Source organism: Hetaerina americana, unplaced genomic scaffold (assembly GCF_022747635.1).
Source record: "Hetaerina americana unplaced genomic scaffold, ioHetAmer1.1.p SCAF_5, whole genome shotgun sequence".
NCBI lineage: Eukaryota > Metazoa > Arthropoda > Insecta > Odonata > Calopterygidae > Hetaerina > Hetaerina americana.
The window spans coordinates 18,658,344-18,677,586 of NW_027287095.1; the positions used below are offsets into that span (position 1 = coordinate 18,658,344).

Sequence of the window (19,243 nt, forward strand, 5' to 3'; positions counted from 1 at the left end):
TGAAAATGGAAAGGAAAAAAGGAAGCTTGTGTGATCTTGACCTCACTTAATAATAAAGTGGTCATAAACAGAATTTCTTCATTCTGCTGGTACTATTACAAAAGAACAGATGGATTATACTAGTATGCACTTCACTTATTAGCCTTTGAGGAGAAAGATGCTCATTTTCAGTGATAAAATTTCATTTGAAAGATCAAAGTTCATGCGCATGTGAATGCTTTGAACCATATAATAGTGTGGATACAGTATGCAGCTTCATGAGTTTACAGTATCGCTGATATATATTTCAAATATGTATTAACATAGTCATAAAATTCAAAATTTCCTTGTTTTACAATAGAGATTAGAGTCAGATATGGCATGAAATTAAGTATTTGTCACTCATGAGATATAGAAGTGTCCTTTTTGTCCTTCAAATTTTTGAAGAACTTGGTTTGGAGCATATGTGTGCTGGGGTCACTATTTGGAGGGTAATCTTGATTAAATAGCAGGATTAAAAGCTGATGATAATTAGAAGTGAGCAACATTGATGAAACTAGGTACTCATACGAATTAAGTAAATAGTGCAGAGCTAATGTTTTTCTGTTGCGACATGACCAAGGACACAGGTCACAGGTAATTTCATCAAAATGGCTTGTATTCCATATTATGTATGTGTTGCATATTTTACTCTCTGGACAAAAAAACAAGTATTATCAAGTGGAGTTTGCTGAGAGGGAGAGAGGGGGGATTAGACTGTTTAAACCAAAACTTGGACCTTCTATCCTCAGGGCCTTTCAGCATGTAGAAAAACAAATATATTCCTCTGAACCCAATCCATATGCAAAAACTTGTGCCAATGCATTATGAAGACACAATTGCCTGTGTCAGGTTTTATCCCAAATCAGTTTTCCCTGATGTCAATTATGTAACATTAGGTAACAGCTTAGATCAATTGATAAAGTGTATCAAACTAACACATGAGGTAAGTATCATGAAATCAACTGCATGCTTATATCATTCATGTAGCTAAAACATGGTAGTTAAATTCATGAACCAAGATTTTATTTACTAATAGATCTATTTAAAGAAATGTGGTTTCAAATGATTAGGATAAGTAATTTGCAGGATTTACAATAAAATCTTTTTTGAGCCAGGACTCACAATGGAGATGCCATGACTCTATAATCAATCATAATTTCCTCTATTATGGCATACAGTATCAACAATGGCAATAAAAACCAACTAATCAAGATTCAATGAATCTCTAATATCCGATATCATGAAACAAATAGGGCAAGAAATTTGAGATTGACTAATTAAAAAACAAAGCAAGAAACTGGCCGTAACAATGAAAGTTTTTCAGTCAAAATTGAATCCTGGAATGCAGAGAATTTTCATAGGCATAGATTACACACTCAATCCAGAAGTTCTGTTCCCTAAATCACCTATTAACATTATATACTAAATGCCCTTAATATTACATGGGAAGGTATTATTGCATATTTAGGAATGCTAAAAATGTGATCTTAAAATTTCAATGAAAAATAATTCTGACGGTGAGTTTACGATTTGCAAGTGTCATAAAAATAGGAAATTTTAAAGCATACAAATGATATTGGTTATTTTGTTTTAAGGAAGAAAATATGAAAAAATATTACCAAGCTACATGATTGAGCAATACTTTAGGATAAACTTCAAATTAAAATCAATTAGCATAATTGAACACTTTTTCAATAAGTAATATACAACTAAACATATTGATGATCCACATTTCCCAGACTCTGGGAGACAATAGGATAACCCGGGCCACACTTCCTCCATGCTGCCAACCAGCATATTATAAATTTTATAAGCAATAGACAGTTTTTGTATGAGCAATAACAATTATTTCCTTACAGCCAAAGTCAAAAGTTAATCACTATGTGATGGAAAACAAAGAGTATTGGGTGATTGATGGTAATCATCATATATCAGGTTATCAGCATTTGAGTATCTTGCAGAAACGCTCAAATAATAAATATTAACATTTTGTAGCCAATAAAATATATTGTGAACCCTTCCTTCTTAATTGATGAACTAAATATAATGAAATAAAGGTAATTAAAAAGTTTTAATTTTCTTAAGAATAATATAACCCAGCAATAAATGAGTAATTATCTACATTTATTATGGTTCAATTGATGCAATGAATTTGGGAGTTGGCATACAGAAAATGTGGTAGAACATTTAACATATGAACAAAAACAATATTTGCAGATAAAATGTCATATTTGAATTCTTAATTATTATTGGAATAAATGAGAAAAAGTTTAGATCATCATACTAAGATGGATAACAAGTGTACCCACCCACAACTTTCTATATGCCAATTTTATTTTTCATGCCATTCTTGGCATTTCAAGAATTTTTCTTTTTAAATATTCCAGTCATTCCTGAACTGATGTCAGCTAGAGACTTTACTTCCATTTGTTGAAATGCAGAGCTGTGAGGCAATCAGTCAAATTTGAATTTCAACTTTGACTGATTCACTATGCATGTTTTAGAAACCTATAATTTATCTTCTCCATAAAATAAATACTTCTTGTCTGTTATGGCATGAGGGAGCAATTATATAACTTAATATTGCAGAATGAAAACCCTAAATTTTTTCTGTGCTGTATCAAAGCAAACAGGAAAAGCCTAACTTTATAGGGTACAGATGTATTTTAAAGACACAAATCTGATGCATGAATTTGAACACTATGAAAAATATGTATTATAAATAACTGTGTGACATTCACATGGTGTCTTTTAAAGCAGTCTTATGCAGTGCAAAATAATTGCAATAGGTTTCTTCTTTACAAGTAAAGGTATAAACAAGTTTGTTTTTTTCTGCACCACAAATATCTGAATTATATCCTTTTTTTTTAACATTGATAGTATTTTCCATATCCTATCACATTTTCATTTATTAAAAAGGAGAAAATTATTTAAATTTATCACTGTATTATCAAGAGATAACGAGGCATTGAAAATATTTGCAATACACAATGAATATAAGATCAAATAAAATACGTCAACAATTGTGACAGTACACAATGTTTGACGTAGCCTTGTATTCCAGGAAGACATTGTCATCAAGGAAAGGATCTCACTCTCAAGTACTCACACTTGGCCCTACTCTACGTATACCTCTATGCAATAACATTTGCTACAAAGCCCAATATGCATATATGACTATACCTTCTCAAGGAGAAGCAGTCAGAAATGCATTCACACCATTTCAGTGAAGCTATACATTATTTATATATTGCTATTTATGAATATAATGCTACCAGAAAAATACAAGTGTGAAATTACAAAATATTTTTCTTTCACATAAGATTTTTTGTGATCATTGATAATTATGTCAGAAAAAGCACCTAAAGTGATGTAAGAAAGTGATAGGTCGAAAAAGTTTTTTTTTTTAATTTTCTCTAGTTGGCTCCTGTGCTGAGGCATGGTATACGGAGGTGGAGGAAGACGAGAAGGCCAGAGAGTGTGGATTCTCAATGGAGGGTGTCCAGTGCGATGGATTCATTGCCAGAGAATGCCAATGGGAATAGGAAGAGGGGAGGGTAGAGGATGAGACCCCATCTCGATCACAAGACTGTGTCAAGTGTTTCCAGCGACTGGAGTATGTTCTCATCCCTGGAGCACCACTCCACCAATTCATCTATGGTGACCACACCATCCTTGTTTGTGTCGATTTGCTGCAAAAATAATAGGTGACCAAAGGGAATGAGGGAATTAAAGAAACAAATTAGTTTAGCATCTATATATTGTGATGGAGCCAAGGGTCATGCATTATTTACTGTGCTGTAAAACTTGGTAAGTGTGATGAAAGTGCCTTTTACTGAAAGGTTTATTAACCTTGTTATACAATTCCAATGATCCAAAAGGAATTCACAATTGAGAAATTAACCAAGATAAAAACATTCTTTTTGAGTCGGCTGATGTGTCAGAGAATGAAGGTGAAGCTTCAAACAAATATATCATGATGTAATAAAATATGATCATATTTTATTACATCATGATGACATGGACCAAGAAGATGGTGGGTTGTCTTGGCAGAATATATAAAAAGTGCGCACCATTGTCAACTTCATGTTTAGAATTAAAAGAAAAAAATTTAATGTATAAATTTATATCGTAAGAAGAAAATATAATTAAATGTGAATTAGATTGGCATACTTTTATGCAAGATTAGCCAAAAATATATTCAAGTCATCATCTTTTATATTTTAAAAGTCTGAATGAATTCCTGGGGGATCGGAATGGTGCATTGGCTAACATACTGGCTTCCCACCATAAGGGCTCGGGTTTGAATCCCAGGGACAACAGATATTTTTCAGTGGTGTCCCAATCACTGCTTGAGGTGCTTTGTGGAGGGCACTTTGAGTGAATATACTGTCCATCGGATGGGGTGTTAAGTTGCGGACCCCTTGGTGCCTTTTGTTAAGAGCAGGCTCATGTGAATGCTGAGGTTTATCTCCACTCTTCATCCTTTTCTGTCCATCCCTAATGGCGCAAATGACCTCAGCTGTCCGTCACCTCTCATAAAAACTACAACTACTACAAACGGTTAGCCACTGAAACATCCTGACCCCCTCCAGTCATTTGTATGCTCCCCCAACATTTCCTTAGCATGTATGGTGAAATGTCATGGCAATAACGGGCAACCCTGTCTCACTCCCCTACTGATCACTGCTCATCCTGATTCTCCCTTTACTACCCTTACCTGTGCCATCTAATTCATGTACAAGTTTCAAATAGGTCACCTATGTCTCTCATTCACTCCTATATTTTGCAATATTACCATCAACTTTGACTGCATGGTTGATAACTCATTAAAATCCAAAAGGTACACAAAGACAACCCTGTTTATTTAATGTTCCTTTCTACTGTTGTTCTCATCACTGCAATGGTATTATGGTTTCCTCTCCCCTTTCTGAAGCAAAACTGATCCTGCCCAAGGTAGTTAGTTTTTTGGAATATTTTGCAAACTTCTATTGATGTTTCTCAAAACTAACTGGTTGAATGTTGAAATAAAACATCATTCTATAGCCCTCGAATACTACAGCTCTACTCTTTCTTGGGGTTGGGAGCCAAACTGATCCAAGTAAATCTTCTGATTGAATTCCTCCCTCATAAATTCTGTGTATCTACAGGGTCTGATCCAAAAATAAGTAATCATTTCCCATCAGTCCGAGGCATTATCCACAAAGAGTTTGTACCTAGGAGACAAACAGTGAATAGTAAGTTTTACATGGAAGTCCTTGAAAGGCTATGGAAAGAGTTCACCATTTTAGCAAGGGGATCTTTGCCAGCTGGAGGCATGCCCTAGTTCCACTCTGCCTTCCTCATGAAGTACTGAGTATACCTGACCAAGGACAAGGTGGTGATGCTGCCCCAGCCACCCTACCAATGTGGCACCATCTGACTTGTTTATATTTCCAAGAATAAACAGGACCTTGAAAGTCAACCATTTTGGAATGGTGGATAACATCAAAGTGGTTTTGATGAGGTGCCCTGAACGATGTTCCCTTCGATGCCTTCCAGGAAGCATACCACAACTAGCAGAGGACTGATAATGGTATGTGTTGGTGCAAAAGGGTGCTATACTGAAGAAATTTACTAATATATACTTTCATCTGCGATAAATTGTTTTTCCAAATTTATTCCACTGATTTTTGAAACAGACCATGTACAAGATAAAAGAAACCCATTCTTAAAATTTTCCCTAAATGCTTTTATAATTCCGCAGGTATACTCCAACTGTCTTGTTCAACATCAGCTAGCTGAGCACTTCTTATATATTGCTACCTAGTATTCCTAAGCCCAAGTTATCCTTGTCTATGCTGCACTCCATTTTATTTCAAACCGACCACCGTAGTCTCTTAACCATAATTCACTCTTTGCACTTCCTTACATTTTCCTGAATCTCTTCTGACATTATTAATAATTTTCCTGCATTATATCTTGAGGTGGGCACAGTTTTTCCCTTGCTGTATCTGGACAATTCCCTAAGCTTCTCAAAGTATTAATATATACAAAAGGTACCAAATTTATTATAAACTAGTACAAAATGCTTTGCATAGAAAGAGGCAAAAATTAACCACATTTAGCAACTAAAACACTCAACAATGACTCATGTATGAACATAAAATTGGGAGAAATCTGCCTTAGCTTTGATGAAAGCATAAACACCAACAAAACTAACATAAAAGAGAAACTCAAAAAGTATTATAAACAGGAGCTGAGACTTATTCTTAAATGAAAACTCAACTGTAAAAAATCTGCAAAAGCAATCAATACATATGCCATACCAATCCTGACTCTCTTGGTATAGCAAAATGTTCAAACATGCATCTGGAAGATCTAAACAAACTAAATCAAACAAAACTCACAAATTTAGAAACAGACAGGGCCAGAGAACTACGAAAAACTTAACTAAAGACAATTTGGTAACAGATTCAGGAAGTGCCACCAACTTGGAGAAGCTATAGAAGACTGCATAGAGGCTGGATACAAAGTTTCCTGAACATTTCCAGAATAGAGTATACTGATAGATAAAATACATCAGCAAGGATAATACACCAAGAAATATATCAAACATCTACTAATTAAAACAATCACTACACACTACATCCACACTTTGGAGAAAATGGTCAACATTGAGGAATGCACACTATGTTGGGGCAGAATACCAGATGCTGAAAAATATTAATAAGAAATAGACCATGCAATATAAATTCCAACAAAATAACAAAAAAAACATTTCTGGAGTACAAATCCATTCCAAAAGACTCAAATATAATTCAGAAAGAAGAAAAAATGTCAAAACACACATGGATGCTTAGTTTAAACAGATCTGGAAGCACAATTATGTAACAATTGATCCAATCATTATACCTTCAATGGGCATTAACAGCAAAACAACTAAAATGTACAGCAAAAATGCAATAGAAATTTAACCATATATTTTACACATACACACAAAAACCAATCATACCCAAAACAGCCACAATAGTGAGGAAATTCTTAATGCAATAAAGGAAAATGTGACATGGTTAAAAGTGGTTGCAAAATAAAAAAAAACAATGTATGAGCATCAAATAAATAATAATAATCACAATATTAAAAAGTTTTATCTGCCCAAGTGAGCAACTATATACAGAATGACCACACAAGATATGAAACCAATACCAAATTTATAATTCTACTTTTCCCTATCTCTGAATCTCTCCATATACTGATCCGACCACCACATCTCCTGATCATTATTATTGTCTTGACTAAGTTTATTTTTTACCACTCTGTATAATCTCTTCCCCATTTCTGTGTTAATGTTTTTCTATTTTCTTCCCTAATCCATTCTATTAATTGTGTCTCCCACCACATATGGTTTTCTGATTCTCTTAATCTTTCTCATTCCTATTGCTTCTTTTGCTGCTGTTTCTATTGTCTTCTTATGATTCACCCTCACTTTTTAACTCCCCTATTCTCATTTTGATAAAAATTAAGTTTTTCCTTTCCTTTTTATGCTCATCAAACCTCCGAGATTCCATGATGACACTTCTTTCCTACTCATCCTAATCTTTTTGCATTTTTAATTGCATTTGATGTCAACTAAATTATGATTGAAGCTACATCCATCAGAGGTCAGCTGTTTGAATCAATGATGCTGATCCTAAAATGTTCCCTGCACATTGTATGTTCAATAAAAATTATATTATATCACGCCATGACATAATCTAATTCGTATGAATTATTTTTCCTAGTGTTTCCCATGCATGCATGTTCCTGTGATCATATGAACCAGGTGTTAATTATTATCAAATCTTTTATCCAACAGAACTTGATTTCTTTCCCACCATTATCATTTCTGATCCCAAAACTGTACTCTCCTCTCCCTCCTTCTGCCTACCTCCGTGTAAAGTTGAGAATGAATTATCAAATATTTTGGTATTAATAATGACTTCACAGCATGTAATTAAATTTCAACATTACAACATTTGAAAATAGTTCAACATTGCCATGAAAACCGAAGACCTATAAACATAAAAAGAACATTTTACCTATTCAAAGAACTGTGGGATATGACATCCACTGATTTACACCTGATTCCTTTGATTAACAGCTGAGTGATTCAAACAAGGCATTCTCTTATACTGGGAATTTCTAAGAAATTGAGGGGTCCCAGTTGAAGTTCAGGTTAAGGCAAATAATTTCTACACAAAGAAATATATGGTCCAAATTTTGCTTCCATTTGAGAAAAAAATTTGCTGGGTGGTGGAATCATCAGTGGATGACTATGTCATAGTAATATCTCCCACCATCCTTTGAATATTTCAGAGTAAAACACTGTATGAAATTTGGCTTTAATCCCATGGACTGTGGTGCTATTTGCACGGCTATGATCACAGAAATTTATCATCATGTTTCTTTAAAGTACAAAGAAATTCACATTGCTCTAGGGAATCTAAATAAACTAATTGTTCAAAGTAATCTGATAGAATTTAAGGGATCTGGGTTCAAATCCTGGTTAAAGCAACATGATTTTTGCACAGGTAAATTTCTACATTTTATCTGCAAAATACTGTTTGCATGTCTCCTTCAATTAACCTTATCAAAGGGCAGCAACTATTTGAGCATGCTGTGGCTGGATAAGCATGAAGACTTACATGGAAGATTTTCTCCACATGCTCCCTTGCAGAGCCCTCCTCGACTACGGGATCTGTGGAGCGGCCGAGCATCTCGTAGATAGAGGAGACAACATCCAGCATTTCGTTCTGGGTGATGAGGCCATCACCATTCTGGTCATAGAGGCCAAACACCCACTGGAGCTTCTCCTGGACACTACCCCGTGAGACCTTGGACAGAATTCCCAGGAAATCCTGATTTTGGCAAAAATTCTTTAAATTAGCAATTTCATCACCTCTTGAAAATCAAACTAAAAGTGATGATATAAACTTCATTCACAATGAGAGCTGTGGAAATAGAACTGAAGCCAAATCAACAGAGATGAGCAACCAGGTGGATTATTAATTGCTGTATATACCTTATATTGCCATTTATTACACCAATTTTTCTGAGAATATTTTTCATTCAAATTTTTTTATAAAGTGGCATAACATACCTCTAGAACAAATGATAGCAACATAGATCACAGTACTCTAATGATGGTTAGTTCAAGAGCATATTAATGGAATTTTAATTAATGGAAAGCCCAAAAAATAAATCATAGTCAGGTTAAATTTTACAAATTCTAAGTTAATCCTCAAGTTAATTTGGCGAAAACATTTTAACCTCACAGAAACTAAATTTGAAAATGTGTGCACTTTTCAAAGAAAAAAAAGATTATTATAGAGACTGATGAATAATTCCATCTCCTTAAATGAGATGGTTTCTTTTTGTGATCTTCTTATTCTCTCTTCATTTGCTTCACATTGGTACCAAACTAAAATAGTGCTGCTCCTGCTTTGCTCAACAAATCAAATTTTAGCTCGTCAATTTATATGGTAGGCTAGAGTTATTGAAATTTAAACTTTGTAAATTAACAAATAAAAGGTTAATGTGTTTCTACCGAAGACTGGAATTATTATTATAATAATAGATCTTTTCAATCTGTGTACAATAAATTTAAAATCTCCAGGCAGACATGAAACATACCCATATTAATAAAACTACAAAAGGAAGAAGTTTGAGAAATATCATAATTGATCCATACGCTCATCCAAATAACCAAAAATAATTTGGGATATATATACAAAAAACAAACATTCAACCTTTTTCAGCTATCTCTTTTTAAAACCAGTTTCAAGATAAATAATATTTTTTGGGTTAAAAATACAGCTTAATTCATGGATTTGTGTGGAGTAAATGTAGCCTTTCATGCAAAGTAATTACCGCTAAATCCTCTTACAGCTATATCTTCGCCATTAAATAGCTCACCCATGTATTGTTTCCATCGTTCACACACTTCATTATCTACTTTCAACCTCCTCTCTTTGTTATTAATCACCGTTGACCTTATTCTCAGTTGACAATGTGGAACTTTGATTTTCCGATAGGCTAGATCTTGTTTTCCGGCTTGTACGTGTTCTTCTACATCTTTCATCCACAGTTTTGTCACATTTTGATCAAAATGCCAAAATATGTGCAAATGAGTCGCTGAAACAGTTTTCCAACTGGGTGAAGGGAGTGGGTCCAAACTTGGTGTCTCACATATATGGGTTGGTTAAGGAGGTCTAATAAGGATGTGAGATCATCTCGCCATCCATTTCGGCGAGGCTGTCTGAGACGGGGGGTTTCGTCTAGGCACCAGGCCTTAGTCGTGCCCTATTCGCGACTGGGCGATGCAGCAAATGGTCCGGAATAGTCGCCGCCCTTCCGCCTCGTTTGGCGTTGTCGATCGCACAAAGTAGGTAAGGCAGCGCCCCCCTCCTTCTAACCCAGCATACCCATCCGCAAACAATTTGCATTTGGAGAAACGCTTTTAGAAAACGAAGAGCAGAGGCCAATTTTGTCTGCATGATTTCCTCCACCGTGATAGCGACATTGAATCAAGCGTCACAATGACGCAATGCGTGGGCATACAGTGTCATGAGAACATCTCGGGGCGCGCGCAGCAAAAAGCGATTTAAAAGTAACTCGTGTATACTTAATTGACGATGAATAATACGGGCCAGTTGCACTGACAGTGTTCCGTGCACTTCTCAAACGTATGCATGAAATTAATGAATCGCAATTTTTAAACATCGCTGATCTCGTCTCGTAAGCTGATGGATGTAAATAATATAGAATATTGATTGCAGCTACTAAAAAATGGAGCTGGATAAACCATCACGCGTAGGTATTGAGATACATTTTGTGTGCGATTAAGAGACCACACGTTACTTAGGTACACTAATGGAAAAAATCCTTAAATTAATCAATAAAAGTATCATCAAAGCAAAAAACAGGCAATTAAAAGTCATTGGCTCTTTTTCCTGTACTACAAATGATTATTTTTCCTAACATATATCTACACTACATATTGTGTTATATGGAGTTAGCACCAGCGGACAAAGACAAAAATACAGAAACCCACAAAAAGGACAGAAACTCACTAGTTCTTGAATTTTCGTCGGCACAAGCCACCTTTCTCAAGGAAGAGAAGGAAGGGATTCATTCTTCAGTTCCTTCCTTTTATTTATATAATGTTTTCCCTGTTTATTTTAATTATCAGATTTGTGTTTTAGTGGAAGGGAGGGTTGGGTGCATTGTAGTTGAGGTTATTATTTCCAGCAATTGAATTCTAGTGCATTTTCATTCATTAACAATAGTCGGTTTTAATTAAGACTCTTTCCAGAGGATACATTTAAAATAGGTTAGGGCCCTGGTAATTTTAATATGCAGATAATGGAATATAATGTTTAAATATTTTCTCACTTTGAGGTGTTGTGGAGGCTTAGATACGAGATAAAACTGTTTGTCTATGTGTGTTTTGTCCAACATCGTTTTTCCATTAAAAGTCCAAACGGAATTTTTAGGGGAGGCACTCGAAGCGTCTTGCTCGAATTTCTTATTTCTGAGAGTTTGAAAACAATCTCCCATCTGAGGCTTCACAGGAACTGGGAAATGATCATGCAGACTATGAACGCGGTTGAATAAATCCCTGGAGAATCTCCTGCTTTTATTTGTTAGGTTCGCGCACCAACCGCTTCTGGTTGATACTCTCGGTGCGAAAATATATGTATTATCACTTCAGAGGTATACGAGGTCTGTATATTAAGTAATGAGGCTGGCAACGTAGCGTTCGATCTGGCAACAATGGAAGCGCTGGGCTTAGAGGAGCGGCAGGGGAACATGTGATCCACCTTCTGTACGGGCTTGAACTCGCGCGAGTAATTTGCTTGTCCGTAGCGATGTTTTTTTTGTGAAGCAGTGTTTTCTATTGTGTTCTAAAAATGAGTGACATCAATTTCGATGTGCTATCAGGTTATGCTTCTGACTTGGGTACAGTGCAACGGAAACTCCAGCTAAACTTCAGCAGGCCTACGGAGATAGTGTTTTGTCAAGAGCCCAGGTTTTTCGGTGGCTTGAGGCATTTTCAGAAGGAAGAGAGTCGATTGAAGATGAACCACGAAGCGGAAGGCCTTCTTCATCTTCAAGAACCGATGAAAATGGCGACGGAATCCGGGATCTTGAACGTTCAGATCGTCGGTTGACAGAATGATAGGGGAAGAGTTGCATTTGCCTCACACCACCGTTCATCAGATTTTGACTAATCAATTGGGGATGAGAAAAATCTGCGCTAAAATGGTTCCAAAAAACCTCACACAGCAATTTCAATAAATGAGTTTTTGGCCAGTAAAAACATTCCTGTAGCTCCTCAGCCTCCTTCTTCGCCTGACTTGTGTCCTTGTGACTTTTTTCTCCTCTCAAAGTTCAAAAATCACCTCAATGGAACTCATTTCGGGACAGTCGAAAACATTGAAACGGCTGTAACCGACCATCTGAGGGCTATTCCAGTATCGGAGTCCCAGCTCTGCTATGAGGAGTGGAAGAACCGTCTCCAGCACTGTGTGGCTTCAGAAGGTAGTTATTTTGAGGGTGAGGATATGAAATTGTAATTCTTTTTGAATGAAAAATTAAAAAAAACAGTCTCATTACTTAATTTACAGACCTCGTACAAAAGATATCCTAGATGCGAGTTAAAATGACTCCAACAGGGGCAATGTGTTTTTACGGTCTAAAAATGAGCACCTGGAAAATCTTCTACTATGCTGTAGACAGGGCAGGGCCTTCATTTTTCAACGCCCAAAACAGTAGCGTTTAAGTTGAATTCTCGCTCTTGGTCTTCCATTTCCTTAATTAACTATTGTGACGGGATACTTAATTATTGTATCAATCTCGGTGCATGGAGTATGAACTTTTCTAAGTGGAAATAATTAATAAACATCGATCAAGTCTTAAAACGTGAAAAAAATCCGAGAACATGAAGAAAAACATTGATTACATAGATTCATTCGTATGCACGAGGTTTAAACTCGCGGATTGATATTCCTAGAAGACCGGGAAAAATTCCGCTTTTCCAGCGTCACCTTGAACGGGGAGTGAGCGCGTCTGGAGAGGGGGTGAATTCCAGGTGGGAGAGAGAGAGAGAGGAAGGAGAGCGACTGGAAGAAAGAGCGGCGATATCGCTGAAGGAGATTTTGAAACACGTGTCTAACGTTAATGCGCATCACCGCTTTGCGTGAAGGGCGAGGTATTCATCTCTCCATTCCCAGACGTTCCCTCCGTGTCTCTTCATTTTTTCTCTCGGCCGCATTCAGACACCGAAAAGAGGGATGAGCGACGAGAGATTTGACTCGGCGTCGTCGCTGAAGTGCTCTCGAGTCACGCGTGGACGTCCCTCGGGCCTGATGTAAGGGACACGAGGTGGACTCGGTGAGGGGTTAAGGAGAAAAGGGTACAGTAGTGGCTCGGCAGAGCGTGATTGGCTGAGCCGAGATAAATGACCAAAAAAGTGGTCAGATGCAGGAAAGACGGAGAGGGAAGAGGACAAACGGGAGGAAGGGTCGAGGAAAAGAAGGATTCGCGTCTATCGGGTCTCTTTAAATGTACTCTCTCTGTTCCAATGTACTACGAATACACATTGGACTAAATTTGGAGCACATTTCACTTGCTACAAAGATATGAATTGTACATCCATGACCCAAAATATGTAAATTTTCTTGAGTTAAAGAGTGTTTCTTTAATCAAACTGGCCACTTTAGTCTAAGATTAAGTTAGGAAAGTTAAATGAGTAAAATCAGGATATCATTAAATTGCATTTTGTACGCAGCACCGTTGTAAGCCTTTTCCTCCGTTTCCGAATGAAGCAAATCCATAGTATGTATTTCAGCAAATATTTCCAAAAGTTAAACCTCAACTGCAACAAAACTGGCCGGCACGATTCGACTACCCAGGAGCTATTTTAATCGATTGTAAATCATTCGGGGCGATTGGTTTTGGAGCCCAGCCGAACTGGGAGGCGAAAAGAGGGGGTGGGGTCAGAACAAAGGCACGATTTCAACCTAAGGCGCCTTCGAGTGCAATAGAAGGCACCTTCAATTCGTGGACCTGGGGGTGAATCTTCCACCTGCCAAGTAACTGGGAGCTGACCTTGGACTGACATTCGTTTAAAAAACGGAAAATGCATAATCCCTGACTTTAGACCGGAACGTTTCTTCAACTTCAAGTTATCACATAGGGCGTCTATCCTCTTTGCCACTGATTTTTTCCTTGTGAAATTATACCTGTAAATGAATAAGTGAGTTAAAATGTCTTTAATCATGAAATCATAGAGCTATGAGGAGGGACATTTTTAAATGCCTATTTTTGAAAATACACCAGCCTCAAAACGACAAACAACATTTCTACATTGTGCGAGGGAAATTTTACGTTCGGGTAGATACACAACCGAACAAATTGAAAGTTTAGCGAAACAATTTACTATCGAATTCAAAAAACTGTGGAAGATGCCGCGACAGTTACTTTCAACAGAATCATTCGCCAATATGCATTAAAATGCAGCAGTTGATTATCAATAAAATGCTCAAGTGCAAAAGATCTTTCTTTGATACACATATTTAAGATGTAGCCGAAATTTAAAATTATCAATTACTTCCACTGAAAATGTCTATATTGTTTTAAAAATAAAATACTCCTCATCATTATTAACATATCTCAAAGAAAAAATAATTTATTCAACTTCTATTGACAGCGCTGTATTCAGTATTTTAGGGAATTAAGTAAACAACAAATTTTAACAGCAGCAATTTAAAAGGAAACACGCTTTGAAATATATTCATTAAAGCTACTAAACTACACGTATGATATCATTTGCACCAGGTTAAAGTATGTTTTCAGGGAACACTTGTCCTAATCGCTACGCAAACCATAAGCTCTAACTGTGATGACAAAAAAACCTTAAACCCATTGTGTAAATATAACAATAACCCAATCTTTAGCCCTGCATAGACTTTACCTCCTTTCATTCTACCTATAATAGTTATACTCTCTCCTTCCCTCTACGTCGCCTTCCCACCATTATCCCCTCTAAATATCACCCTCACCATCATTCTTTTGCCTCCCTCAGTATCTCCTGCATCCACTTGTCGTGCCTTCCTCGCAATTCTTCCAACAGCCATCTATAACCATATGTAGTTCCCGTCTCGCAGATTTCTTCGGCCAATAGTTGTCTTTGCAGCGTTATAAAATTCATTTTTGCCAACGTCAATCCATAAATCCTGGACCTCTACATTTTTCCATTCCCTTTTACAACCAATCTTTAAAACTCTCATTAAGCCTTCATCGTCTCCTTCAACTTTTTTAATTTCAGACTGCAATTCACTAACACTAAATTGAGTTCACTGTCGATATCTTCTGCCCCTAATTTGCTTCTGTAGTACTTCAATTGATTCCTTTAAATCTCTGCTTCACGAATATATACAGGCCAGAATGATTATTTGCCACCAATGCGGATGACTGGAGTGGGGTAATTTGTGTTGGAAAAGGTAACGAAAGATCTTGGGAAAGTAGCACGACCCACGTCAGTTAACTGTGGGAATTTACAGTGTGCGGATTACTGCTAGACTGGAGTCCTGTTCGACGGTCACGTCACAAATCCACGCTCCCACTTTCTATGGAGCAATAATATGTCATAAAATTGAGCATTAAGCTTGGCATTGGGAGCAGAGACCATGAATCTGGCTAAGGATGCTTATGGAGATGGAGGAATGTCCCAAATGATGGTTTTCTGCTTGCATAGAATGTTATGGGAGGATAACAAGGAGTTTGACAATGAAGAATACCCTGAACATCCATCAACAACACATTTTGACGAAAATTTGTAAAAAGTGAGATACATGCTCAATTCTGATTAATACCCAAGGAACGGCATGTTACCAGAAGAGTGCATTATTCATAACCACAGTGCATTGCATTCTTACAGATTATTTAGCCATGAGAAAGGTGTGCCAAGATGGTCCCATAGGTGCTGTTAGAAGACTGCTTGTGTGACGATCTTGCCTTAGACCTGTGGACCTTGCCTTGGACCACTGTGACAGTGACTCGAATTTTTTAGAATAGGTGGTTACTGGTGACGAGACATGGACCTTTGAGTACGACCAAAGCATAACCCCTTTGAGTTCCATTTCGGAACACTAGATTATGTAAAAAAGGCCTTGACGAGGTGCCTGAACGAGGGTCCTGTCGATGCCTTGCAGTAAGCATACCACAACTGGTGGAGGCACTGGCATTGGTGGGTCGATAAATAAGGGTGCTCTGATGAAGAATTTTTGCAATTTGTACTTTGATCTGCAATAAGTTTTGCCCCATATTTATTCTTCTTGTTTTTAGGACAGACCTACACCTGTAGTCAACGTGGCATCTCCTTGCATATCCTGGCATATTCCGCGTAAACAGTTTTTGTGGATTGTACGGAAAGTATGCTTTCCAACACAAATTTGAATTGTTCGTAATCAATTTTGTTCACAATTGACTATCTCGAAAAAGGAAAAACTATCAACGGCGAGTATTATGCAAACTTATTGAGCCCAACGTTTGAGCGAAGAAATCCAGCAAAAGCGGCCGCATTTGGCTAAGAAGAAAGTTTTGTTTCATCAAGACAATGTACCACCTCACAAATCCGTTATCGCAATGGCCAAAATTCATGAATTAAAGTTTAAATTGCTACCTCATGTACCCTATTCGCCTGATTTAGCCTCCTAGGGTTATTTTCTGTTCGCAAACTTGAAAAAATGGCTCGGTGGTAAAAGATTTTCCAACCGTGAAGCAGTGATGTCGGCAGTTAATGGCTATTTTGAGGAGCGAGACAGTTCTTATTATAGAAAGGGTATCGAACTTATTGAACATCGCTGGGAAAAATGTATAGAGCTGAAAGGAGATTATGTTGAAAAATAAATACATTTTTTTCTAAAATATTTGTGTCTTCTTTGTTGTGTCGGGTACTTCTGGGACCACACTCGTAATATTAATTTTTATACTTTTTGGAATTGCCTACATTAAAGCACAATTTAAATGCTAATGCTGTGTAAATAATTAAACATCCTTTTTACGTTTACATTTTTAAACTAGAGGCAGCAGCACCCCTGGAATGAATTTGAAAACTAATTAGAAGTACTTAGTGCACGACTAGTTGATTCATTGCTGTTCTTGTACTTATGGAAAACAGAAACAACAGGTAGAGAAAAATAAGTTGATTATTATCTTACTCTTTTGTATGCAGATGTAAGTTCAGTTTTAAGAAAGGTTAGAAGGCATTTGATTTAAAACAAAGTGATTCTATTTTCTAAATATTGTCGAAAAATACTTAATGAAGTAACGATATATGATTCGGAAACGCCAAATAGTACGACTCATGACCTTACTAACTAGATTGTGGTTTTGAAAGTAGAGATGTCTTTGGAAACTCATTTGTACGCCCACAGGTACCTGTAGATCTTTAATGATTTGGTAATAAATGATCTACTCCTTTACAGACATCGAATGGAAACTATATCGTTTTGATTGCATAACCGACGTGTATTTTTGTTTATTAGCTACCTACTTTTACCGTGACGGTTTTAAAACTTTTCTCCCATTAGCGACTTGCACGCTCGTATTCACTGAACGAATCACTGCATGTTATTCTTGCTTTGCTAATTATACGCAATTTATCTTCCTTCGACCGTTGAGAATATTTTTCAGTTTTAATTACAACCGATTATTAAGGGAGGGAATGATAGCCAATGGGGTATAAGTAGTCAATTTGAAACTCGGAGAGCTGGACACGGTCCCGAAATTTATCATTCAGACCTATTATTTATTTTTAATCCCGAAGGCAGGTCGAAGTTTTGACCCCTATACCCTTTTCCCCCCCTCCCCCGGCTCGGAAAAAAATCTATTCACCGCTGCCGAGGCGCGGCCCCCTGGGGTCCCCTCCCTCCCCCAGGTATGATCGCCTGGGAGCGGAGGGGGTGGGAAGGGAGAAGTCCGCTGCCGTCACCCCTCCCGCTTAATGTCCCTCCTGTTGATATCGCCCCGCCCTGCCTCACCACACAGACACACACGCGCCGATTCGTGTGTGTGTGTGTGTGTGTGATCCGCATCAACAAGTGTGCGCTGCGGTCGCCCCCCCTCCACCAGTTCGTCCCAGCCCCTCTCCCCCCTTTCCATTCCTCGCCAGAGCCATCTGTGATCCGAAGGCGGAAGCACGGAGAGGAGGGAGCTTACCCCACCCTCCTTTCATCTCTCAAAACCTCTCCCCCCGCTCTTCCCCCCCTCTCCTCGTTTCCGAGGAGACGCAGCTTCCAATTACGTGATGTGTCGGATTGAAGCGGGATCGAAATAACGAGGTTTTGCTGTACACACAATATTCTATAAGTAACGGAAGGTTTCCTTGAGCAAAGTGGTGGGGGGGGGGAAGGGAGGCGGAGATCCTAAGCTACCCTTGGAGGGAGGAAGGACTCCTTCCCTCCGTGGCACTGATATTCTCGATTGGTAAAATACATCTGTAGGTCGAATATGAGTACATGTATTTCGGGGAGAAATATGTTCAGTATTTTTCCATCAGAAGGATGTCATAGATGATCTGCTTGAATACTTGCTCGCAAGGGAAAGGATGTGAGTGGGAGATAAGCTGGGTGGGGTGAGGCAGGCTCGATCGGGGGTGATTAGGGCGGGAAGGTCGGGGGAGGGAGGGCAAGGGGAGGCCAGTCTGGAGTCTGGTGCAGGAGGGGGATGGAGTCGTGGGAGTGAGATGCAAGAGTATCTTACCATACCCCCCTCATCAGTGGCAACTCCTTCCCCTCTAAACCCTTCACCTCCCCACTCGCACATGTTTATGTATCGTTATCAAAGAATGTGTGTAGATATGATGATACTTTAGCCAAGGTTGTGTTCGATTAATTATAATGTGGAATCGTAGCATTGCTATCATCATCATCATGGGTTAAATGGAAGAAGGGACCATTTGGTCTCAATTTCGCCCAAATAAAGACCACTATCTATCTATCTTTGTATCATAATCTACTCTTTCTGTTGGCAAGGGATGAAGGGCGCGAGGCAAAATAGAGTGGTAGGCGATAATGTTGAGGAGGAATACAAGACAAGGTTAGCTGTAATGTGGAGGAGAAAGAGTTACGAGGGTCATCCGGAAAGTAGTACCCGTTCGTGCCGCATGAAGTGCTGACGACGCGAGTAGCCGCTG

At 37.9% G+C, this 19,243-nt stretch overlaps 1 protein-coding gene across 3 annotated transcripts in view; it reads right to left on the minus strand.

Annotated features, from left to right (window-relative positions):
• LOC139693900 (Kv channel-interacting protein 4-like) overlaps positions 1-19,243 on the minus strand; it is a 301,982-nt gene that overhangs the window by 15,732 nt on the left and 267,007 nt on the right. For 2 of the 3 annotated variants that reach the window (XM_071592221.1, XM_071592222.1), the window contains exons 5-6: positions 8,688-8,900; positions 2,834-3,713 (exon numbers count right to left, since the gene is read on the minus strand). In XM_071592221.1, the coding sequence (XP_071448322.1) occupies positions 3,603-3,713; positions 8,688-8,900 (324 nt within the window). In that variant the 3' untranslated portion in view covers positions 2,834-3,602. Of the gene's footprint in view, positions 1-2,833; positions 3,714-8,687; positions 8,901-19,243 lie in introns of those variants that run through there. The other variant, XM_071592223.1, reaches the window with a different exon arrangement.